This window comes from Myotis yumanensis, unplaced genomic scaffold (assembly GCF_028538775.1).
Source record: "Myotis yumanensis isolate MYYU_CA2020_CCGP unplaced genomic scaffold, mMyoYum1.0.hap1 SCAF_4, whole genome shotgun sequence".
NCBI classification, from domain to species: domain Eukaryota; kingdom Metazoa; phylum Chordata; class Mammalia; order Chiroptera; family Vespertilionidae; genus Myotis; species Myotis yumanensis.
Genome location: NW_027223755.1, coordinates 107,126,879 through 107,152,114, shown reverse-complemented (window position 1 = coordinate 107,152,114; position 25,236 = coordinate 107,126,879). Strand labels below are relative to the sequence as shown.

General features: G+C 56.8%; 1 protein-coding gene across 1 annotated transcript; it reads right to left on the bottom strand.

Moving 5' to 3' along the window:
• Positions 1 to 5,615: 5,615 nt before the first annotated feature.
• LOC139009358 (integrin alpha-X-like) lies at positions 5,616 to 25,066 on the bottom strand. The gene is made up of 30 exons (XM_070413625.1): positions 24,959 to 25,066; positions 24,257 to 24,359; positions 23,448 to 23,551; positions 23,081 to 23,151; positions 22,828 to 22,942; positions 20,084 to 20,214; positions 19,037 to 19,182; positions 18,642 to 18,795; positions 18,205 to 18,355; positions 17,733 to 17,806; positions 17,392 to 17,524; positions 17,101 to 17,243; positions 16,792 to 16,932; positions 16,491 to 16,697; positions 14,480 to 14,610; positions 14,204 to 14,361; positions 13,945 to 14,099; positions 13,261 to 13,392; positions 13,102 to 13,175; positions 12,746 to 12,887; positions 10,931 to 11,038; positions 10,769 to 10,848; positions 10,599 to 10,682; positions 8,070 to 8,148; positions 7,862 to 7,969; positions 7,670 to 7,753; positions 7,325 to 7,438; positions 7,072 to 7,173; positions 6,685 to 6,795; positions 5,616 to 6,101 (listed from the first exon to the last, which is right to left on the bottom strand). Exons 1-30 carry the CDS (start codon positions 24,993 to 24,995, stop codon positions 6,003 to 6,005), a joined length of 3,471 nt encoding a protein of 1,156 aa, XP_070269726.1. The 5' UTR covers positions 24,996 to 25,066; the 3' UTR covers positions 5,616 to 6,002.
• Positions 25,067 to 25,236: the final 170 nt, after the last annotated feature.

The window sequence follows — 25,236 nt, the reverse complement described above, 5'->3', positions numbered from 1 at the left end:
ATCAGGGCCTTTGAATGGGACTCTGGAGCACTGCCTGTTGGCGAGGGTATCCATCCATGGTCCTCAGTATCTCCAACCTCCCATGGTGACAGCCTGGTGTACACGGTGACAGGGAAAGCTGGAGGTAGGCCAGATGCAGGGTTCACGCAAACCAAGGTGTATTCAGACCCTCACGCAGGGGGAGCGGGCCAGTGTAATCTATTCACCAAGCCCTCACCTGGTGAGGACTCCAGGGGGCAGCCCCAGATTCCTTTGCCAGTTGCTCAGTCTTGTTGAAAACCAGGGCACTAACCAAGTCACTGTTCTTCAAGGGCGATCCAGCGCCCTTGGCAATATGCCCCCCACCTGGGTGCCCTGTGGCCACTCTTCCCTGGCCCCAGTCTGCTGTGGCTACTGAAGAGTCTGTTGCTCAGGCTACATCTGCGCTGGGGCACCGGCTTCCTGCTGGGCAGGGGTCAGCTGCTTATGAGCTGGGGCGTGACGGGCAGACAGGACTGCGTTAGCCTCTTACAGGTGAACCCAAATCTCCTTCCAAAAATCTTGACCTTACAAGGTTCATTCATGTGAGTTCACCCTTCAACTTCCCATGGTCCAAGGCATAGGGTAGAGTCAGTCCCTTTAGAACAACCCAACTGTCAGTGCAGAGGGTGAACAGCCAGGGCCCATGAGCCATCACCAGCGAAACCACTGCTGTGGTTCATTCCTGTTTCCATCCAGATGGTGTCAGTGTTGGGCTGAATAGCCACGGCAGTCCGTGTGGCCGGGCTGCCCGGACCAGACCCACCTCTGTACCAGGCGTCAGTGGGAATTCCCTCATACCCTCTCTACAGGCTGCAGGGCTGCTGCCACAGGAGAGGCGGGCATTGGAGGCTCTACGCACTCTACAGGCCGAGTGGCACCTGCACTTCCAGAGACGGCGGGCTGGTGGACAGGGAGCAAATAGAAATGCCACATAGTCAACGTGGGGTCTGAGCCACGGCAGAGGTGGCTAATGAGACATATGCCCGCCAGCCCTAGAGAGGGAGAGAAGCTCTTTCCATGATACGCTCTCCTTCCTGGGAGCCCCTGCCTGGAGCGGTGCTGGGTACCCTGCTCACAGCTGGGACCAAAATCCTGGGGTGCTCTCTCCTGCTGTCTGCTGTGCCCAGCCCTTACCTCCTGGAGTCACAGACACAACTGACTCAGATGGTAGCCTCCGTGGAGATGCCCAGACCTTCCACCTGCTTCTCCAGTACTTTGCCTGCTCAAAGGCACTCGCTGCTCTGATCCCCAGGCGTGCCCTTTCCTCACCAGCAGCAGAAGCGACGGAGGCTCTGTGCCAGGTGGGGAAGGAACGTCCTCCAGACCCACACCTCCCTGCGAAGGCTTACACGTCTTTCACGTTCTGAGTGGCTTGCCCCTCATCAATCACAGCGTCTGGGACAATGTGTGTCTTAAATCACCAGAAACCAGTCGGTGGTGCCTGGGCCTGGAGCTCCCATGGGCTGCCCTCCCCCCCCCTCCCCGCCCTCAAACGTCCTGCAGCAGAGGCGGGTCTTCACAGGCTCACGTGGTCTCATCAACCTGACAGCCCGTTTTCCTGCTGTGCACAGGAGACGGGGCACAGACCTCAGGCGGCCGTCCTGTGACATCTGGTGGGGCCGTGTGGGTAGCCTGGGAGGTATTTGCCAGTCCCATTGTTGCCCCTCTCAAGTGAGGGCAAATTGCTCTGTGACACAGAGCCGGGGGTGTACGGGACATCTTGTGTGAAGGTGTGTTTTTTTTTAGTTGAAGTTATTGGGGTGACATTGGTTAATAAAATTATATAGGTTTCAAGTGTACAATCTGTAAAACAGCGTCTGAATATTGCATTGTGTGTTCATCATCCCAAGTCAAGTCTCCTTCCACCACCATTTATTCCCCTCTCCCCACTTCTACCGCCCCCACCCCCCTTCCCTCTGGTAATCTCCATACTGTGGTCTGTGTCTAAGAGGTGGTTCTTTTCTTTGCTTAATCCCTTCAGCTTGTTCACCCAGCCCCGCAACCCCTCTCCCCTTTGTCAGCTGTCAGTCTGTTCTCTATCTATGACTCTGTTTCGATTTTGTTAGTTATTTTATTTTGTTCATTCCATTTCACTATGAGTGAAATCATACAGTATTTGTCTTTCTCTGACTGGCTTGTTTCACTTAGCGTAATAAGCCATCCATGCTGTCGAAAGGGTAAGACTTTCTTTCTTTCTTTTTGTTTACAGCTGAGTAGTATTCCATTATTAAATGTACCACAGCTTTTTTATCCACTCATCTTGGCTATTGTAAATAATGCTTCGATGAACATAAGGGCACATATATTCTTTAGAATCAGTGTTTCAGGTTTCTTTGGATATAGTCCCAGAAGTGAAATTGCTAGGTCATAAGGCAGTTCCATTGGGGAAAAAAATATATGTTATTATTGATTTCAGAGAGAGGGAGGGAGAGGGAGAGAGGGATAGAAACATCAATGATGAGAATCATTAATCAGCTGCCTCCTACATGCCCCCTACTGGGGATCAAGCCCAAAACCCCGGTATGTGCCCTTACCTGGAATTGAACCGGTGACCTCCTGATGCATGGGATGACACTCAACCACTGAGCCACACTGTCCAGGCAAGGCAGTTAAATTTTTAATTTTTTGAGGTAACTCCATACTGCTTTCCACAGTGGCTGCACCAATCTGCATTCTCACCAACAGTGCATCCTGGCCAACACATTGTTTGTTGACTTATTGATGATAGTCATTCTGACAGGTATGAGGTGATATCTCATTGTGGTTTTAATTTGCATTTCTCTAATGATTAGTGACATTGAGAACCTTTTCATATGTCTATTGGCCATCTGTACGTCCTCTTTGGAGAAGTATCTATTCAGGTCCTTTGCTCATTTTTTAATTAGATTGTTTTGGTGATGAGTTGTATAAATTATTTATAAATTTTGGATATGGCCCTAGCTAGTTTGGCTCAGTGGATAGAGCGTCGGCCTGTGGACTGAAGGGTCCCGACTCGGCCCCTTATCAGATGTATCATTGATGAATATGTTCTCACATTCCATGGGATGTCTTTTCATTTTATTGATCGTTTCCTTTGTTATGCAAAAACCTTTTAGTTTAATGTAGTCCCATTTGTTTATTTTTTCTTTTGTTTCCCTTGCCCAAGGTGATATATCAGAAAAAATATCGCTACGAGAAATGTCTGAGATTTTATTGCCTATGTTTTCTTCTAGGATTTTTATGTTTTTTTAGTCTAACCTTTAAGTCTTTAATCGATTTTGTGTTTATTCTTGTGTATGGTGTAAGAGGTGGTCTGGTTTCACTTTTTTGCACATATCTGTCCAATTTTCCCAGCACCATTTATTGCGTAGACTACTTTGCCCATTGTTTGTTCTTGCCTCCTTTGTCAAGTGTTAATTGGCCTTAAAGGCGTAGGTTTATTTTTGGACTCTCTGTTCTGTTCCATTGATATCTGTCTGTTTTTACGCCAGTAACATTCTGTTCTGATTACTGTGGCCCTGTGGAATAGTTGGATTTCAGATAGCGTGATTCCTCTAATTTTGTTCTTTTTTTTTCTCAAGATTGCTGTAGCTTTTAAGGGTTTTTTTTGTGGTCCCATATAAATTTTTGAGTCCTCGCCAGGGGTGGGGTGTTTTGGGCAACAGCATGTCTCTGCCTCTCCTTCCCATTGCGATGTGGTCCTTCTCTCCGTTGTCAAGGAGGAGCAGTCCATCTGCTTCCCAGGTCTTCAGAGGGAAGTGATCCCTACACAGCTGTAGACTTGGTGTCCTTGGGGGACGTGAGCTCAGGGTCTTCCTATGCCATCATTTGGACCCTCCGTTTCTTGCTTTTTTCCTCTCTCAAACGTAGCACTTAGGATCTGGCCGGGTGGCTCGGTTGGAGCATTGCCCTGTACATCAAAAGGTTGGGTTCGATTCCTGGTCAGGGCACATACCCAGGTTGCAGGTTTGATCCCAGGTCAGGGCACACACAGGAAGCAACTGATAGACATTGATGTTTCTCTCTCTCTCTCTCTCTCTCTCTCTCTCTCTCTCCCCCTTCCTTTTGCTCTAAAATCAATAAACATTTCCTTGGGTGAGGAAATAAATAAATAAGTAAATAAAAGCCTTGACACATAGGAGATCAGTGGAGACCACCAGTTTGTGGAACCCATTTTGAGAAACAGCACTCTAAAGCCGGATTCCAGTGAAGTCTCGCCTAGAGCCCACCTTGAGGCTATTGTATGATAACTGGCCCTTCTGGAGACTCCAAAGCTTCCAGATACAAAAGGAGTTTGGACCCGAAGACGGTGGATGAGGGTATCGTTGGGTGGAGGGAAAGGGCCACTTTCTAGCATTCCCTCAAGTCACATGATCAACTGCTTCCCCCCTTTTTTCCCAATTAAAAGATCCTCAGGCCTGAGCACCCTTGTGGCGGCAGCAACAGTGGGATCTCTCCCGGGCAGGGGTGTGTTGGCTCCCAGCTCAGCACCAGGCACCACTTTGAGCTTCATGCCGAGATGAGCGGCACAATAATAACCTTATCGGAGGCAGCAGGCCCCTGACATAGGACTTCAGAGTCTCCCCGATCACCAGTCACACGCAAGCAGTGTCAACACCTCTCAGGATTTGTACAGCATCTGCGCATTGGTTCCTTCCAGAGGGAAGAGTAGCCATGAAGGGCCGCCCCTTCTCCTTGCCACCCCTCCCCCTCAGCCCTATCCGCTTCCCATCAGTGACACCCCTGAGAATGGAGTGAGCAGATGAAGAGGGCAGGCTACCCCCAATAAGGGACGTTTATAACCCTGACCTGTTTAACTGTCTGGTCCTGGCCCCAGGCCTCAGGGCTGGCCGGCGTCTACCATGATGAGGGGACAGCATGAGTGTCATTTCCAGGACTCACATCCATAAAAGGCATTGATTTTAGATCTTTGACGTGTTTCCCAATAGAGGCACATACATCTTTTTGTGCAAAGTGTTAATTTGTTAATGCAAATATTTAAAATGTGCAATTTTTATAATTACTAGTATGTTCTGGCATGTATTCATTTTCTATCTTTAGGGCCTCAAAGAGACCCTGAAGCTGGGTGAGCCGAAGTGGCACTGGGGCCACCGCCCCTCCGGGGGCAGGGGCACCCTTCCATCATGGCCAGCAGTGCCGGCCAACGCTAGAAGCCGAGTTTACAAATGCTAATGGAAGGCATTTCATTCCCAACTTCGTTCGGGAAATCTGGACTGAGATTCCCAAGACAAAACCGAGACCAGTACTGCCAGCACTTTGCTAGATGAGGGTGACAGAGCAGCACAGACGCCTCATGCTGTGTGCTCCGAAGCCCGTCTTCTGGAAAGGGAGCTGGCTCCCGACATCCAGCTGATAGTTTAGCTGCTACCCTGCGATTAAGGGGGAGCCACTGAAGATGCATGAGAATGAGTGACTTGTTCAAGACCGGATCTTAGGTGGTTGCCAGAGGAAGGAGGTAGGGGTGAGGGGTGAAGGGGCCTAATATATGGTGGCAGAAGATGATTTGACGTTGGGTGGTAGGCACACCATGCAATATACAGATCTTGTATCACAGAAGTGTACACTCGAAATCTACATGATCCTATTAACCAACGTCAGCCCAATACATTTCTTTATTTTTTTAATCACAAAAAAACAATACTGCATTTTAGCGAGATCACTGGTGGCTAGTGGAGGAAGGGAGAATGGAGCTGGGGGCTATGGTCCGTGTATTTCCAGGTAGAAATTTCAGGTCACGTGCTCGGGGGCAGGGCAGGGATCCTGCCCGGGTGTTTCCATGTGGAGCTTTGACAAGACAAATGGCCCTTCCCAGGCGAGACGCTTTGTGCAAATAAACTTCATCCTCCAAAGAGAGAAAGCAGCCGATGCCAGCCTCCCTCCTGTGGGACATTTGTTCCCCCTCAAGCCTGGCGGGCGCGAGTAAAGGGGCCAGGAAGCCTCTCAGGGCAGAGCAAGTCCAAAAGAGAACAGGAGGGAGTTTCTTATTGGCCACCGTGGGGGTCCGATGGCCCATTTTCTGGGGCAGCTTGTTCATTTGCTTCCGCCATCATCTCTTTGTACTGACGTTTAAAGAAGCCAACCTGCAGGGAAGGAAGGAGAGGAAGGGCGTCCGGTGGGAGAGGGGGAAAGAGGCGATGGGAAGGGGAGGGACCACCATTCAGGAGCCCCTAGTGGCAACACTGTGACAGACTGGACCACAGTTCTGTGAGCTGGTATTTACCATCAGAATGTGAAACAAGACCCAGCATGCCTACCACAGGCTTGCGACACTGTGAGCCCTGCGTCTGAGCGGAGCTCCCACTGTGGGAGCACACTGACCAGGGGGCAGCTCCCGCATTGAGCATCTGCCCCCTGGTGGTCAGTGTGCATCATAGCGACCAGTTGTTCGGTCGCTTAAGCTTTTATAGCTATAGATTTGCTGTCAAGAGAAACATGTAGAAAGGCAGAGGTGAGTGGGAAAGAAAGGGAGAGAGACTAAAGGAGGTCCTGAGAACAGATATGAGCACACACATGGGGGAGAGCTGGGGACTGCCGATGTCAGAGGCGGAAGAGGCTCTCTCGCATGCAGTGACTGAGCGAGAATGTGGCCGACTCCAAGGGGAGCGCTGTCTTATGCTGTGAATAGTGGGAGCACGTGCTGGGGGTCAGGAGGCGAGTACGTACCTTGTACAGTATGGCTGTGATGAGAGCCAGCAGCAGCAGTCCTCCCACGGAGCTGCCCACAATGAGGGGCACTGGGTTGTGGACCTCCTGCTTCTCCAGCACCACCTCCGTCTGGAAGGAGGTGACCCCATCAGAAAGCATCGGGCCTCTGGTGGCCCCGGCTCCTCTCAGCCTCTCCAACCTTTAACCTCCTCCCCGGCCTCCCTGGGCCAGACTCCACGGGCTGAGCCACAGAAGCCCTCAGGGGCTTAGGGACAACTGCCCCCCCACCCCCACCCCAGGGATCTTCACCCCCTCCCTCCAGCCTTGTGAGACCCCGCCCGGCACACGGATTTAGCATCAGAAGCCGCTCGCCAACCTGGCTGCTGCCTAGCACACAGTCACTACCTGGGCTCTCAGAGACGCCTCCTGGCCCGGGAGCTGGGCATACACAGATCTGTCGAACGTGATTTCCGCCACACTCACCACCGATACCTTCTTCTGCAGAGTCTGCAAAAGGGCAGGAGAGCTGGCAGCTGGCTCTGGGGAAAGCCTAGCATCAGGGAAATGCCCTCGCTCTCCACTGAGGCCGGGCACAGACATTCAGGGCCCACGGGAGGCGGAGGCGGGGGGGCGGGGCGCTGCCGCTGGGCCCACCCACCTGGCTGACCCAGCCGAAGCTGAGGTTGCCCTTCAGGGTGAAGTCCAGTTCCTCCTGGGTGCCGAAGGAGGGGATGTCACAGCGGAACCGCCGGCAGGCAGCAGCGGAGCAGTCCTAGGGGCAGAGAAGTAGATCAGCCCAGAGTGTGTGTGTGTGTGTGTGTGTGTGTGTGTGTGTGTGTGTGGTGGGAAGGCAGCAGACAGCATTAATGTGTCTGATTTAAAGGAGCAGCCACATCTGAATTCAGGAATGCTGTCAGCAGACATCCCTCTGAACGTCACACGGACCCCTGAGCTCAGTGCCTCTGATGTGTGGCTTAAGTGGGGGGCAGCCAGTCCTCCTCACCAGCACGGGATTCTTCTGCATGTGGGCCCGGGGGTCGGCCTCTGTGGGCACTGTTCTCTCTGAAGAGCAGTTGATAGATGGGCCCTAGGAAGACAGAAAGCAGGCGTCTCAGAGGGGACATCAGAGAGTTGGGGGACACGGGAACCCAGGCAAAGGGCATTGGTGGGGGAGCCACACACAGTCCTCGGGTACCTGGGGGTAGAGGAGCTTCAGCTCTGTCCACACCGCCACCTGGTTCAGCTCCACAGGCACCCAGAAGTAGATGCTGACAGGCAGGTCCCTCTGCCCCAGGTTGCTCACCTGCACGGAAGGCAGCGAGGGCAAAGCATGCCAAGGCCATTCCCCTCCCTGCGCCCTGGCTCCTGGGCCGCAGCACCTGCTCTTGAGCCGCCTCACTCACCTGGTATCTGAGCTGGGCCACGCTGCTCCCCTCCTCCTCCGAGGCCGAGAAGTTGAGGTACTTGGTGGATTCTTCGTGGCTGGGGAGAGAAGAGGCATGAGGGCGTTGAGGTTCCCCGGGGGCCTCCCGAGCAGCTCAGTGGGGCCCTGGCTGTCCCGGATGAGGTGTGTGGCTGACCAGAGGAATGGGGAGATTAGGGAGCGGGGCCGGGCTTCCGGGTGGCTGCTTGCAGAAGCTGCCCACAGAGGAAACTGCCCAGGTGGGGCCGGGCAGGGGTGCAGTGAAGGGACAGAGGCAATCTGCAGAGGTCACACCTGGCTGCCTGCCTGTGGGTGCCCTGTGAGGTGTGCCAGCCCCAGTGCACGCTCCGAGAGCCCAGCGTGAGTTGCGGGAAGGGTGTGGAGCTCTGGGCAGGAGGAGGGCAGCCGACGAGGCACGTGGGTGGACGTATCGGGGCAGTGTGCCCAGGCTACGTCCCACGGCCTGTTCCATATCACAAGTGCATACATCCCACGGGGCAGGGGTCTATGTCTGGTGATGATTACACAAAATAGAGGCTCAATAAATCTTTGTTGGAGTCAAATCAATGAATTTATGGAAGGCACCCACATCACTGTGCCTGAAATACAGCAAATGCTAGGGAGGTGTCTGCTCACAACCTCCTAGTTTCAAACACCTCATCACCCCTCCTCGGGAGGCACCTACCCCTCATCATCCACCCCTCCTTGGGCACCTACCCCTCATCATCCACCCCTCCTTGGGCAGTACCTACCCCTCAGCATCCACCCCTCCTTGGGAGGCACCTACCCCTCAGCATCCACCCCTCCTTGGGCATCATCTGTAGCTTTTCCCTGACCCACCCCCTCCCCAGGAGCAGGCAGGGTGTTTGTCCCTATCCTTCCCAAGGAGAAGGGAGGAGGAGTGGTTCTAACAGCCCTTCAAGGTGTAAATCTGTTCCTTACGATGAAGAACTTTCCCACCCAAATGCCAAGGGCCACAGCCAATGCCGCAGGCCCCTGCAATGTTGAGCTGAGGCATCCTCTGACAGGAGCCCCTACCCCCTCCTAGAAGCTCACAAAGCCTCAGACCCCAGGACCACAGAGAGGCCCTTGGTAAGACTCTGCTTTAGGTCAGGGTAGCCTCGCTCCCAGTGAGGCCGAGAGAACCTGGAAGACAGTGACGTCTCACGTCTCTTACGGAATCCAGGACAATCTTGGGGCTCTGGAGAAAGCCTCTGAGAACTATAACCTCTATTAAATGCAGCGTGTAAGTAATGAGAACGCCACACTTACTGTTGTCAGAGCCAGCCCACCATAAACACTCAGGATTGAGGAGCAAGTGCTACCAGCAGTTGCCAGCTAAGGACTGGAAGGGTAGTGGGAGAGGGTAGTGGGAGAGGGTAGTGGGAGAGGGGAGTGGGAGAAGGGTAGTGGGAGAAGGGTAGTGAGAGAGGGTAGTGGGAGAGGGTAGTGGGAGAGGGTAGTGGGAGAAGGGTAGTGGGAGAGGGTAGTGGGAGAAGGGTAGTGGGAGAGGGTAGTGGGAGAAGGGTAGTGGGAGAAGGGTAGTGAGAGAGGGTAGTGGGAGAGGGTAGTGAGAGAGGGTAGTGGGAGAGGGTAGTGGGAGAAGGGTAGTGGGAGAGGGTAGTGGGAGAAGGGTAGTGGGAGAAGGGTAGTGAGAGAGGGTAGTGGGAGAGGGTAGTGGGAGAGGGTAGTGGGAGAAGGGTAGTGAGAGAGGGTAGTGGGAGAGGGTAGTGGGAGAAGGGTAGTGGGAGAGGGTAGTGGGAGAAGGGTAGTGGGAGAGGGTAGTGGGAGAGGGTAGTGGGAGAAGGGTAGTGGGAGAGGGTAGTGGGAGAGGGTAATGGGAGAGGGTAGTGGGTGAGGGTAGTGGGAGAGGGTAGTGGGAGAAGGGTAGTGGGAGAGGGTAGTGGGAGAAGGGTAGTGGGAGAGGGTAGTGGGAGAGGGTAGTGGGAGAAGGGTAGTGGGAGAGGGGAGTGGGAGAGGGTAGTGGGAGAAGGGTAGTGGGAGAGGGGAGTGGGAGAGGGTAGTGGGAGAAGGGTAGTGGGAGAGGGTAGTGAGAGAGGGTAATGGGAGAGGGTAGTGGGTGAGGGTAGTGGGAGAGGGTAGTGGGAGAGGGTAGTGGGAGAGGGTAGTGGGAGAAGGGTAGTGGGAGAGGGTAGTGGGAGAGGGTAGTGGGAGAGGGTAGTGGGAGAAGGGGAGTGGGAGAGGGGAGTGGGAGAGGGTAGTGGGAGAAGGGTAGTGGGAGAGGGTAGTGGGAGAGGGTAATGGGAGAGGGTAGTGGGTGAGGGTAGTGGGAGAGGGTAGTGGGAGAGGGTAGTGGGAGAGGGTAGTGGGAGAAGGGTAGTGGGAGAGGGTAGTGGGAGAGGGTAGTGGGAGAGGGTAGTGGGAGAAGGGTAGTGGGAGAGGGTAGTGGGAGAACCTAAATATCCCAGGTGTTTGGGCCGCAGGGACTGAGAATCCCCAGCCCCCTCAGAGTGATGGGAAGGACCCTGCTCAGGTCCTGGTGCGGCACCTGCTGACCACGGTGTAGACGGAGTACTTCACCGGCAGCTCCAGCTGGGAGGTGGTCCTGCTGGTCCTGGGGGAGTTGTTCTCACTGGAGGAAGAGGAGGAGCATTGGTGGGTGCTCCTGACGAGGAGGTGGGCGCGAGGGGGCGCGGACCTGTGCCTGGCCCTGCTCACCTGCTCACGTTGGCCGTTAGAAGCAGCCGGTCTCCCAGCATGGCCTTGGGGGAGACGTCAAAGGTGGCCACGAAGGTGACCTGAGGGAGAGGCAGGCATGGGGTTAGAGGCAGAGGTCACGGAGACTGAGACTGGGTGGGGGCAGGGAAGTGGGAGGCAGACCTGAGCTCCCTCGCGGAAGATGATGTGTTTGAGGCTGCAGCGCGTGCTCCAGGCGTCCTGGCTCCCGCTGTCACAGGCCAGTTGCAGGGAGCGTGACTGCGGCCGGCTCTAAGCAAGGGCAGGGGCAAGGGCGGGGGGCGCTCGTTAGAGCGTGTCCCAAAGAGACTCCACGGCGGAGTGACAGTTTCCTGGAATCTACCCTAAGATTATGTTTTGTTTTTAAAAAATCCTTAGACACTATCTGGTCAAATTTCTTCCTAATGTAGAAATCTCAGATTTATTAAAGTTCTCCCCCTTTTTTATTTATTGTTATTTTAAAAAGGCTTTCTGTTATGGAAATTTTCAAACATACTCAAAAGTAGAGAGACTAGATAAATCAAGCCCCATATACCCATCACTCAGCTTCAACTGCCAACATTTTTTCTACTTTTGTTTTATTCAGCTGCTTCTCCACCTTTTTTCGGAGTAATTGAAAGCACATTCCGCATATCACATTGTTTCATCCAGAAATACTTCAATATATACCACCAACCGCAAGACTCAACAACTCACGCCCGGCAAAATAAGCAACAACTCCGTAATGTCGGCCAGTAGGCAGGGCATGCGCAGACTTCCTGGGCTGCCTCCAAAGATGCTACTTTACAGCTCATTTTAGAAACAAATACCCAACAAAGGTCCACTTGCTGCACTTGGTTGGTGTGTCCAGAAGTAATTCCACTGATGGGCACTCACCCCTGGGCAGCCGGGTCTTGCCATCTCCAGTGCGTTCCTTTGAATGTTAACCAAACTATGACCCCATTGGGAATACTAGCCCAAGAGAGACACAAGAGACCAACCAGCCAAACGTAATGTATAGACCTAGTTTAGATGCTGGTTCGAACAAATCAGGTATAAAAAGATATTTTTGAGCCAACTAAGGAAATTTTATTATGAATCGTTTGTTTCACTGGATGCGATAATGGTATTGGGTCATGTGGGATGTGGGGACAGTCCGGAACTATAGGGGGGAAGAGAGAGGAGTGACATGATGTCTGGGATTTATCTTAAAATATTTCAGCAAGTGGAGGGGGGGAGCCAGATAAAGTAAATATAGCAAAACGTTGATACTTGTTGAATCTGGGTGATACGTTTTTGAGAGGTTTGTTGATCTACTCCCTGCTTTTATAAATGTTTAGCATTTTTCGTAAAATTTTTGTTGAAAATCTGTTTCACTTTGGTCCTAGCTCTGCCTTCCGGGGCAGGTCTTGCCAAACGACAGCCCAACACCACTTTCCATAGAGGGAGTTTATAGACGCTCATTCGCGTACGCCTTGCCAGTGGCTGCTTTCAGTCCACACCAGCAGAGCCCAGCGGACGTGACAGGCGCTCTATGGCCCACAAAGCGGAAATATTTATTTTCCAGCTCTTCAGAGAAAAGGCAGGCCAAGACCTGATCTAGAGCAACCAATAAAGTGAACCCCTGCTTCTACAAGACAGTGTTTGACATATTTGAAGGCTGAGGTAGGTTTTCCTTTGGAAGAAGAATAGTGACATGATGTGGGATACAAAAACGTTTAGGGCAGAGTGCCCTGTCTCTCCACATTGGCAGCCTGCTGGGCACTCAGTCCTAATAGTCGGTGTCTTTAAAACGCGATGCCCGGAGTTGAGCACAGCATGAGCAAGCCCCAGATGGCACAACCGTGTCTCTCCGACCAGCACCAGCCCGGATCCCTGGGTTTCTGAGAGGCTCTGAGCCATGGCAGCCCCAGCCTGAGCTTTGAACAGGAGTCTCTGCTGATCCCCAGCCACTGGCTGCTTCCCCAGAAGGAATAATACCTGGCTCACTGTCGCCCGTCGGTAGGACAGCCCTGGCGGGTAGGAGAAGGTGACCGTGGTCCCATAGGAGTCCTCACCATCATTCCACACTTTCACTCCCATGTTCAGCTCCAGGGTGTTCCCCACCACCAGGGTCTCCAAGCTGGGGGTTGGGGTGGAGGGCAGGAGATGAGCCTATGACCAGGGCTAGAAATGGTCTGGGGACGAAACCCAGAGTGCAGAGGTGGGGGCCCCGGGGCCTGGGATGTCTGGTTTCTGAGCACAGGATGGAGATGGTAGGGAGAGCCAGATGGCAGCTCTAGGTCCCAGGAGAGGAGCTGGGAGACCAGGGCAGGTCTCAGGAGGTGGAAGCTCACCCAGAGGCGTCAACGGTGATGCCAAGGTCGTCCTGGCAGACACGGTCATCCCCACAGTTCTTCTCAAAGGGGAGCTGAGAGGGAAGGCAACTCGGGGTTTCTCCAAGGCCTGGAGCCCACACCCCACTGCCCCCCGAAGATCCCAACCCGAGGACTCACAGAGGCCGTGAAGTGTCTGCGGGTGTCCGGAGCCAGAATAGGCTGGAGGTTCCCAAAGGAAGGGATGGGCTGGCCCACCAGGGAGAGATTGAGACTCAAGGTGATGGGGATCATCGCGTCCTCCACGCAAGCCTACAGGGCGGCCATGGGGGAGAGCAGGCGGCTCAGGACAGCACCTCACAGCCACTGGCTGTGCCCGTCTCCTCATCCCCGAGATGGGGTGACAGTGAGGCCTGTCGCCTGCGCTGGTGAAATGCTCATTGCTGATTCCACCTTGAGGACCCTCTGCTGGGCTTGCCCTCTGCCTTGATCTCCCTCCCCCGGCCTCCCACAGGTCAGCCTGTTCAGGGCCTCGCAACCTCCCTGCTCAGAGAGGCCTCCGGATCCTCTGCTCTCTCCCTGGCTTCGTCACAGCATTCATCACTACCTGACCCTGTTGTCTAGGAACCGTCCCCAGGGCCCCGAGACCCTCACAGCCTCAGCATCGCCCTGTCCCCAGCGCCCCGAGACCCGCACAGCCTCAGCATCGCCCCGTCCCCAGGGCCCCGAGGCCCTCACAGCCTCAGCATCGCCCCGTCCCCAGCGCCCCGAGACCCGCACAGCCTCAGCATCGCTCCATCCCCAGGGCCCCGAGACCCGCACAGCCTCAGCATCGCCCCGTCCCCAGGGCCCCGAGACCCTCACCGGGAGCAGCAGCTTCACGTCCTCGCAGTGCTGTCTCAGATCAAGGACTCTGACGCGGCTCAGATGCCGAGTGTTTGTCTCCTTGAAGATGGCTCGGGGACTCAGGTGGCCAGGGTCAAGGGTCAGGTCAAAGGTCACATCACTTTGGAGGTTACCTAGAGGGGGAAGTAGAGGGTGGGGAAGGCTGAGAGAACCAGGAACTCCCCAGGGGGGCAAGGGGCAAGGCCGGAGATGGGAGTCTGGGCCAGAGAGGACTCACCCAGCCGGGTCCTGGGACTTTCATGGACACGAAGGCAGACTCTGGCATCACCCAGGTCCCGGATGGAGGCTGTGTTCTCCCGACACTCAAACACAGACCTAGCAATCTCTGTGGGTGTTGTGCGGATCTCCACCCACACCCTCAGCACAGGTCTGGTCCTGTGGGCAGAATGCCAGCCTTTGGTCCCGGGAGGGCCACCTGGGGTGGGTGAGGGGACGGGTGTCCTGGGTATACCTAGGGACCATCTGGGGAGTGACTGGGGAAGGCTGCTCTCACCTGAGCAGCAGTGCGTGCCCCTGGGCCCCCACGGCCAGGTCCACAAGGCCGTCCAGGGTGAGGTCCTGGCCCCCGCTCAGCGACTGCCCAAAGTGCTGGAGCCCGGGGGAGAGCTGGGAACCTGTGATCCTCTGGCGAGCAGGACGGGCAAGCCAGTTTGGGGTGAGAAAAATGAGTTAGAATCAGCAACAGGAGGAAGGGGGAGGTAGGAAGGTGAGAGACAGAAGGGGTGAGGCAGGAAAAGATGTCACCTTGAAGGGCCTACAAAGCCACGATGACTAGAGCGAAGGAAAGGAGCTTCGGGGGCCGCTGGGTTCTCAGCCAAGCCCCTCGCCCTCTTCTTAAAGTTCCAAGCTCTTTGAAACCCCTTCCGTTGCTAAGCTGTACCGACAGGAATTGAGGATAACGGAGCACCTACTGTGCCAGGCACACATGCATATGTCTGCCATAGACGTGCTACGTGCCACCTATGTACTAACTCATGTGACCCTCACGGCAGCGGCCTGCGCAGGCTGGCTTCTTGTCGCCACCGTGGACAGCTGAGGAGCTCAGCACAGACAGGTGAGCCGTGACCACGACCACATCCCTGAGACACAATTCACACACCGTGCAGTTCACCCTTTTAAAGTACACAACTCCATGTTCTTAGGAGGTTCACAGAGTTATGTGACCACCAACAAATCAATTTTAGAACATTTTCTTCACCCCCAAAAGAAGCCATATGCCTGAGTAGTCACCCCTAAGTCCCTCATTTCCCTCCCCAGCCCCTGACAACCACTAACCTACGTTCTGTCTCTGTGAACGTCCCCCACCCCCACCCCGCCGCGTTCTGGAGCTAATATAAATGGAACCAGACTCTAGGTGGGCTTTGTGTGGGCTTTTCTCACTCAGCATAATGTTTTCAAGGTCATTCATATTGTAGATGTGTCAGTCCCTCGCTCCTGTTTACGGCTGAATGCTATTCCACTGCATGGCCACACCCACTTGTCTATCTGCTCATTCATTGATGGGCATGTGGGCTGTCTCCGCCTTTGGGTTATTGTGAATCATGCTATATGAACATCTGTTGTAACTTTTTGTGTAAACGTGTTTTCAGTTCTCTCGGGCAGAGTCGCTGGGTCATACAGTACCTTCTGCTTCACCCTTCAGGACCTGCCAGGCTGTGTCCAAGGCGGCTGCACCGGGTCCCATCCCCCCCCCACCCCGCGGTACATGAGCCTCCGCATCCGGCCCACACTTGCTGTTTCCCGTCTCTCTATTCTAGACGCCCCCCCGCCCCCGCCCCTAGGTGTGAACTGGTGTCTCACTGTGGTTTTAATTTGCTGATGACTGACGATGAATGATGTTCAATACCTTTTCATGTGCCTGCTGGGCCTTCGTAGATCATCTTTGGAGAAGTGTCTCCTGGCCCTTTGGCCTGTTTTTAACTGGGGCTTCCTTGCCTTTGCCAGGGAAGCAGCCCCCTTTCTGAGGGAGCCCTGACCCCCTGGGCGGGGGCTCCTGTGTGGACGGGCCTCTGGCAGGATTGCTGATGGCAGCAGGGAATGAAGTCGTGTGGCCTCCAGGGAGATGAAGGGGTGCGTGGACAGGCAGGCTGAGCAGCCAGGCCCAAAGTGACCGGCAGCGGGGCCCCAAAGGACCCGGCAGGAGTGAGAAGCAGGAGACCCGAACGGCCCTCACCACCATTCCCGACCAACTACCGGCCGGGACCAGCCAAGTCACTGACTCCTGCAGACCCCAGGCCTCTTCTCTAACACGCTGGCTGGCGGGGCCTGGGCCGCTCCTGAAGCCGCCGGGGGATTAAAAGTCCTGGGCGAGAACCCACCCAAGTATCAAGTCTCCACCGGACATTTCCATTTCTCACGCCCCACAGATTGTGTTCGCTGCCTAGAGATGCCCGCGGTGGGCAGAGGAGGGCAGAGGTGGTGACACTTTTCCAGGTGGCAGCGTGGAAGACAGGGAGGAGCAAGGAGAAGGCGGTCGGAGTGACAGGATCTGCAACGGGCCTCACCTGGCTGTGGGAGGGGCTGATGCCCGGCCCCGAGGTTCCGTGGAACAGGTACACAGCACCCCGGTTCTCCTCTTCCCCCGGGGCCCCGATGGCCACGTCCGTCAGCTTGTCCCCATTCACGTCCCCCATGGCGGTCAGGGCTGCCCCAAAGCGGCCCCAGGGGTGGCCCTGCTCCCCACGGAGAATGGCCCAGCACTGCCACCTGGCCTTTTGCAGAGCAGAAACAGTGCCAGTCCCAACCCGGGCCAACCCTCCACCCCACACCCAGGCCCCACCCAGCCAGGCTTCCTCAGCCACTCACCCCCCGGGGCAAGGGGCACACAGACACCTGGCCCCCCCGGGTCGGCTCGTAGTAATGGGGAGCCCCGATGAGGACCAGGTCGGAGCTGCCATCTCTGTCCACGTCCACGGAGCAGAGGGAGGCCCCGAAGTAGGAGCCAATCTGGAGGGCAGAGCCTCACGTCACCCTGTCTGCCCTGGCGCAGGGCACCCTCTGGGCCAGGTCCCTCCTCTCCCTGGGCACCAGGACCTCCCCCCAAGGGGCCCAAACCCCTTCATCTGCTCCCTCCTCCCTGGAGACCCCGCCACCCTCCTGTCCTCCACACCCAACCTGGGTCCCTGTGACTTCAGCCTTCGGCCTCCACTGCCCAGCCGCTTGGGTGAAGATGACGGCCTTCCCGGTGTGCTGATGGCGGGGGGCCCCCAGGACCAGGCTCTGCACCCCCTTCCAAAGGGCCAGCTCGGTGGAGTAACCTGAGGGGGCTGGGCCTCAGCACAAAGGCCACCTCCTGCCCCCCACCCGTCCCCCACCCTCGTCCCCTGCCTCTCCCCTCCGCCCCTGTCCCCTGTCCCCCAGGCAGCTCATCTCCCGCCTGTCCGCACAGCCAGAGCCTCCTCTCACCCAGGTAGGAGTCCGCCATGTCCACATTCTCCTGAGACATGTTGATGAAGGTGGGAGGTTTCTTATTTGGGGGGTACAGGAAGGCACCTCCAGACCAGCTGTAGCTCCCCACAGCGCCCAGAACTGGTCCGTCCTGGGAAGGAAGGTCTGGGGCTGAGCCGGGGAACAGGAGAGACGGCAACTCCAAGGCGCCCACCCTTGACACCCACCCTCACCTACCTCCTCCCTGCTCCCCCTCCTCCCACACGCTCCCCTCCTCCCACACGCTCCCCTCCTCCCACACGCTCCCCTCATCCCACAGGCTCCCTCATCCCACACCAGTGCCGGAAGGGCCCACTCACGGGTGTGAGCACCGCGCTGAAGCCCTCCTGGGACATCTCGAATTCGAAGGAGCTGCTGCTCAGGGTGTTCGTACCTGGGGGAGGCATGGCACTCAGGTTCGGGGTGGGGGGAGGGGGGACAGGCTTTGCCAGGGCACCTCAGCTTTTTTTTTTAATCCTCACCCGAGGGTGTTTTTCCATTGATTTTCAGAGAGGAAGAGAGAGGGAGACAGAGAGAAACACCGATGTGAGAGAAACACATTGATTGGTTGCCTCTTGCACACGCCCCAACCACAGCCTGGGCAAGGGAGGAGCCTGCACTCCAGGACCCTTCGGTCCTCAGGCCAACGCTCTATCCACTGAGCCACACCGGCCAGGGCAGGACACCCCAGCTTAACAGGGCCTGATGGTGGAGACTATGCCCAGAGGGTGGGGCCCAGGGGAAAGGCACCGGTGAATGAGGTGTCCAGAGCGAGTTCCAGCTCTGACTTACCCTCAATGGCAAAGATCTTCTCTTTCAGCTGCTTTTGAATGTCTCTCAGAGCATCAAAGTTGTCCACTCTGAATATGTGCTCCTGCGAGGGCCTGGACGCGATGGCGTTCAGTTCTGCGAAGGCGCTTGCTTTCTGAAAAGCCGACCCCACCTGTCCCCACAGGAAACCGACTCAGTGAACAGATGACAAGCCCACGGCGCCTGCCCCGCTCTGGGGCTGTGTCCTCCAGGGATCGGGGCCAGTGTCACCCCCCCCCCCCCCCCCCCAGATACGGGAGAGAAACGGAGGCTCAGAAAGCATCACGGAGGTTGGCAGAGGGCCAGGCCCCCAGGCTAACACAGCCTCCTCCCGCGGGCAGTGGGAGCCGAGAGCTGGGTTTCTGTCCCTGGAAGGGAAGTCCCCAAAGAGGAAGCAGAGGGCAGCATCCACATCCTACCCCGACCGCATAGCGGACGATGCCCTTGTCCTCGGCCCGGGGGATGACATCCTTGTATTTCCGTCTGTCGCCTACTTTCTCCCCGTCCGTGATGACGATGAGGATCTTGGAGGCGTCCTGTCTGGCCCCCTTGTGGGCACTGAACAGCTCTTCTCTGCAGGAAAGAGGAGGGTCCAGAGGCGCCTGGGCAGAGCCCCTGGGCAGAGCCCCTCCGCCTCGGTGGCAACGAGGAGGTGACACTTCCTCTGGAGGCCTGATGTGTGCAGCCCAGAGCCACCCCCGCCCTTGGTGAGGAGACCAGGCAGAATCTCAGTTCCATCCGCCCCTTTGTCTTGGAGCCGGAGGAGGTCCAGGGGAAGGGGGGCCGCCGGGAGGACTGGAGAGTCAGGACTCACGTGACCATCAGGATAGCTGAGGCCGTGAATGTGCGCCCATCCAGCTTGGTCACAGAGTCCAGCAGCCGTAGTGGGTTTGAGCTCTGCGAGAATTCTTTGAACGTGAAGTGAACCCGGAAAGTGCTGGAGAACTGCATCAGGGAGAACTGGGAGAAGAGCAGGGGCTGGCACCTCCCTCCCCGGAGCCTCAGCACCCTCCCCCAGAGCCCCAGCGCCCTCCCCCAGAACCCCAGCGCCCTCCCCAGAACCCCAGCGCCCTCCCCCAGAGCGCCAGCGCCCTCCCCCAGAACCCCAGCGCCCTCCCCCGGAACCCCAGCGCCCTCCCCCGGAGCCTCAGCGCCCTCCCCGGAGCCCCAGCGCCCTCCCCCAGAGCGCCAGCGCCCTCCCCCAGAACCCCAGCGCCCTCCCCCAGAACCCCAGCACCCTCCCCGGAGCCCCAGCGCCCTCCCCCAGAACCCCAGCGCCCTCCCCGGAGCCCCAGCGCCCTCCCCCAGAACCCCAGCGCCCTCCTCCAGAGCTTCAGCGCCCTCCCCGGAGCCCCAGCGCCCTCCCCCGGAGCCCCAGCGCCCTCCCCCAGAACCCCAGCGCCCTCCTCCAGAGCTTCAGCGCCCTCCCCGGAGCCCCAGCGCCCTCCCCCGGAGCCCCAGCGCCCTCCCCCAGAACCCCAGCACCCTCCCCGGAGCCCCAGCGCCCTCCTCCAGAGCTTCAGCGCCCTCCCCGGAGCCCCAGCGCCCTCCCCCGGAACCCCAGCGCCCTCCTCCAGAGCTTCAGCGCCCTCCTCCAGAGCTTCAGCGCCCTCCCCGGAGCCCCAGCGCCCTCCCCCCGGAGCCCCAGCGCCCTCCCCCAGAACCCCAGCACCCTCCCCGGAGCCCCAGCGCCCTCCTCCAGAGCTTCAGCGCCCTCCCCGGAGCCCCAGCGCCCTCCCCCGGAACCCCAGCGCCCTCCTCCAGAACCCCAGCGCCCTCCCCCAGAACCCCAGCGCCCTCCCCCGGAGCCCCAACGCCCTCCTGCAGGCCTACCCAGCGCCTGCCCTGCCCACGGGCACACCTGGGCCCTGGGTCTCTGGAACTGGCTCATCACAGCCTTCACGAAGTTCAGCATCTGGGTAAACTCCGTGGGTTCGATGCTGCCTGAGCCGTCGATCAGGAACACGATGTCCTGCTCCTGCCTCGGGCACTCTGAGGAGGAGGTGGCACGGTCCTCTGCGGGCGCTCCCAGAGCCCAGACCCTCCTGGTAACAAGAACTCCCCCCCCAGGGGCCTCCCTGCCCCCTGCCCCCTGCCCGGAACAGGGCCCGGTGGTCTCCTGGAGTCTCTAAGAGGCTGCACCTAAGATTCGGCTGCTGACACCTGTGCAGCCAGCCTGGTTGGTAAAAACATGGAAGGTCCTGCAATGAGAAGCTGCTCCCCTCTTCGACCTGGGCGGCCGACCCCCTGGCCCTCCACACCTCTCCCCACCGCATCGCCACTGCTCCGGGCCTGGCCAGGCTCTCTCCTCACTGTTCGGAGCTGAACTGAAATTTTTGTTAATTTTTTTAACTTGTTGCTGTTGTTAATCCTCACCCAATGATATTTTTCCATTGATTTTTAGAGAGTGGAGGAAGGAGGGAGGGAGGGAGGGAGGGAGGGAGGGAAGGAGGGAGGGGAAAAGGTGGAGAGAGAAAAAGACAGAGAGAGAGAGAGAGAGAGAGAGACATCAGTGTCAGAGAGACACATCGATTGGGTGCTTCCCGCACATGCCCTGACCAGGGCTGGGGATCGAACCTGCAACCCAAGTACTTGCCCTTGACCGGGAATCGAACCCAAGACCCTTTGGTGCATGGGCTGATGATCTAACCACTGAGCACACCAGGTCGGGGCTGTTAAATATTTGTAATGCCACCCCTGGCAACAGCCACACACTGGCCCTATTCTGTTCTCCGCTTAAATGCAGGACCCCACTCCCCTCCTGGGTGAACACAGGTCTGCCCTCAGGAGAGGAGGCTGCCCAGCTCTCAGCTCCCCTTTCTGCCGCAGCGGCCTCCCACCCGAGAGAGTAGCGTCCTGGGTGTTCCCTGGGGAGCCCAGTGCCTGTGGGTCAAGTCAGAGCCTAGAGGTGCTGCAAGGGGCAAGCATTCAGTGGCCCATGCCGGCCTCCCCAAGGGCCTGAGTGTGAGAGTGAAACCAGGGCGGGGCCTTGGGCTGCTGTGGGCTGGTGTGAAGAACTCACTCTTCCACTTCCTCATTTTCCATTCCCACCGGCACTGGGAAGCCAGACGCTGTGCCTCAACCTGTGCGTGCGCACACACACACACACACACACATCATACACACACACACACACACATCATACACACTCACACACACACACACACACAAATCATACACACACAGATACAAAGACACACATACACACATCATACACTTACACAAATACATGCACACCACACACAAATACACAGACACCATACACACCACACACATACACACACATCATACACACATCATACATACTCACACACACAAGGACACACATGCACACACATCATACACTCACACAAAAATACATACACATCACACACACAAATACACAGACATAATACAGATCATACACACATCATACATGCACCAATGCACACAAATCACACACACAAATACACAGACATCATACACTATACACATCATACACACATCATACACACACTTGCACACAAATCATACACACATACATACATCATACACTCACACACAAATGCACACACACATACACACATCATACACTCACACAAATGCACACACATACACACATCATACAAATGCACACAAATGCACACATACACACATCATACACACACATACACACATCATACACTCACACACAAATCATACACACACAAATACACATGCATGCATCATACACTCACATGCAAATGCACAGACATCATACACACAAATACACACGCATCAAACACACATCATACACACACACAAATGCACACATACACACGTCGTATCATCGCACACAAATAGACACATGCACACATCATACACATACACACACACACACACAAGTACACACATATACTATACAGGTCCACACATCATACACACGAACAGACACATCATGCACGGACACATTCAGACTGCCTGCCCTCATCACCCTTTCTTGGCTGCACAAACCAATCGGTCACATCTATCCCAGCTACACTGGGTGAAAATAAACCCCCTTCTCTCTAAAAACAATAGCAGTTGGCAAGCACTGAGCCCTCAGCACATGCCAGGCGCTGTGCTAAGCCCTGGCCATGGCACGTCTGGTGTTGCTCTGTACTGGGTGTCACCATGCCCATCCGCCAGATGGAGCAGGGGGGCTCGGAGAGGGCGAGGGACAGGAGAGGCTGCAGCGGCAGTCACAGGGCGGGCTGTGAAGGCGGCAGTGATTCCCGCCGTGTTTGACCCACTACACAACCCAGTAAACCTTTTTCCAGATCCCTCTCTTCTTTTTAATGGTTTTATTGATTTCAGAGAGAGGACGGGAGAGGGAGAGAGAGAGAGAAACATCAATAATGAGAGAGAATCATTGATCAGCTGCCTCGTGCACGCCCCCTACTGCGGATCGAGCCCACAACCCGGGCATGTGCCCTGATCAGGAATCGAACTGTGACCTGGTTCCTGGGTCAACGCCCAACCACTGAGCCACACCAGCCAGGCCAGATCCTTCTTTTCGACCTGCTTTGGTAGAGTGTCTCTGGCCCCACTACACCTCCAGTGAGATGTGTGTGGGCTCCTCGAAACACCCAGTGCCCAGACACTCACCCTGCAGGGCATCTGGGAGCCTCTGGGGCGGCCAGGAAGAGGAGGCCCACAGGAAGCAGAACCCGGCCAAGTGCATGTTCTCGTTGCATGCATGGTGCACAGTGGGGCCGCAGGCCTGGGGACAGAGGGTGGTGGGCGGGGCAGCTCCTGCCTCTGTCCCATCCCAGCACCCCACCCTCCACAAGAGCCCCGCTCCTGCAGTCCCAGGTCCCCACCCCTCCTCAGGATGCTCCCGTGACCCAGGGCGACTCACCAGCAGCCGAGGGGGTGTGGTGGCAGCTGTCAGGGATAGGCCCAGGGACATGTTCACAGCCTCTGGGGGGGCTGAGGGGACAGGTAGGTGATGGTCACCCTCAGGACAGAGGACCTATGCACAGTCTGGGCAGAGGTCACCTCATCCCTGGGAGACAAGGTCTGACACATGAAGGGGGCTCCCAGCTCTTGATGGAGCTCTGAGGGTGCAGGAGGGCCACGGGTAGGGAGGCCTTCGGGGTCAGGAAGCATGTCTGACGGTGAGGGTTTTCAGAGCTGAAGCTGGAACGTGGGCCCCCTGTGCTCCGCACAGACCCCCTGCAGCACGGGCACCTGGACCTGGGTCCCAGGGAGGGGCGGGGACTCACGCTGCAGCTGGATGGGCTCACAGGTGGCCGTGCCGTAGTCACACCGGTAGAGGCCACCGGTTTGGTTGACAGCCTTTATCTCCTGGGGGGCTCCCACCACCACCCTGGGGGGCAGACAAAGAACACTGCAGTTAAAAGCGTGGACACAGCAGACAGAGGAAGACAAATACCGTGCGATTTCACTTACTGGTAGATGTAGAACCTAAAGAACCAAATACACACAAACAAAACAGACTCAGATACAGTGAACACACTGAGGGTTGCCGGGTGGGAGGGGCGAGGGGACTGGGGGAAGAGGGGAAGGGAAGGAGAAGTCACAGGATAGTCGCGGGGTGGGAAGCACAGCATGGGACTGTGGGCAATATTTGTGTGGTAAGTACGGCCGTGCCCGGTGGGTACTAGGATGATCAGGGGGGTCACTTCACAGATTATACAATTGTCTGCATGGGAGGGATTTCTCTCTGTTTTATTCTCTGGGGTATGACTGGCTCCTGAGGCACACAGTAGGTGCTCAATAATTGTTGAATTGAGGACTAAATCCATACCCACGTAAAGGGTGGGTGGCCCAGTGTCTGGCGCCGAGTAAGTGCTCAATAAATGTTAGCGAGCTCTGATCATCGAGATGGCCGGACAGCACCGCTTTCAGTCCAGCTCTTCACGGCCTTGGGGGAATGGCCCACCAGAGAGACAGGAGAGCTTGTGAACTAAGGGCGTGGTGGGGAGGAGCAGAACGCTGTGCAGGGAGAGGAGCTGATGAGGTGACCGAGGCCAGTCACCACCACCACCACCCCCCCGCCGCCAGTCCTCACCAGTTGGCGTACTGGACCACACTGTGTCCAAACCCGGCGCTGGGCATGGGGAAGATGGTCGGCTTGTCGGTGTCCAAGTTGAAGCAGAGAGAGGAAGCCACGGCTGGGGAGGAGGGTGCAGAGAGAAGCTTTGAAGAAGGTTCCTCCTCTGCTTCATCTCCCCGGGCCTGACCCCCCCTCTCCTCGCTAGGCCCAGCGCCCCAGTGTCTCCTGGTCTTCTGGCCGCCCACCCGGGCGTGGGCCGCCCCCGCCTCGCTGCTCTCTTTCAGACGGTCCAGAGACAGCGCCTCACCCAGTGGCCGGCTGGCAAGTTTCAACTCTCAGTTTCTGCCAAGCTACACCCTCCCCCCCCACCCCCCGCCCCCCCCAAAGGTGCGACTTCCCACCCCCACCCTGAGGGCTCCTAAGAGGGGGGATCCAGGGAAAGTTGGGGCCAAAGGGGCACTGTGGACAGAGCACACAGTGAGCTGGTTCTGCCTACCTGAGGGATCTCTGGATTGTCCGGGCAACCGGCCTCTCTCCCGGCATCTCTTACACCCCTCCCCCCAGATTAGTTCTTCAATCTCCTCTCTCTGCAAACTCCAGATCTCAACCCCTAGATCCCTCTCCTGATGTCTGAATCCAGAACACATGCATTCTCAGTTCTCCCTCCTGGACCCCATCCTCCCCCCCCCCCCCCCCCCCCCCGCATTCCCAGCTTACCCATCAACAGGAGAAGGGATGTCCTGGTCCTGCTCATGACTGGGAGGTCAGACGTGGGCTCCCGAGCTCCTGAGCCACTGGGAACCGCTGGAGCGAGTGAGCAGAGAGGTGGTCAAGGCCGGAGCTAGAGAGGGAAGTTGTCAGAATGACTCAGACGTGGAGGGCGGAGAGTGTGACAAAAGCAGACACAGGGGCCCCGCAGCGGACACACTCCGTCCAGGAGTCGTTCTGCGCAGAGATGGCGTGACCTGCCCTCTTGCCTCGCCGCCGATCTAGGC

Bases quoted from the DNA above. Each gene is read 5' to 3' on its own strand.
- LOC139009358 (XM_070413625.1), bottom strand. From the start codon at position 24,995: ATGAGCAGGACCAGGACATCCCTTCTCCTGTTGATGG. The intron at 18,356-18,641 runs GTAGGATGTGGA...CTGTGGGGACAG, and splicing joins TCGTCCGCTATGCGGTCGGG to GTGGGGTCGGCTTTTCAGAA. The intron at 14,611-16,490 runs GTGAGGCCCGTT...CCTGCTCGCCAG, and splicing joins TCAGCCCCTCCCACAGCCAG to AGGATCACAGGTTCCCAGCT.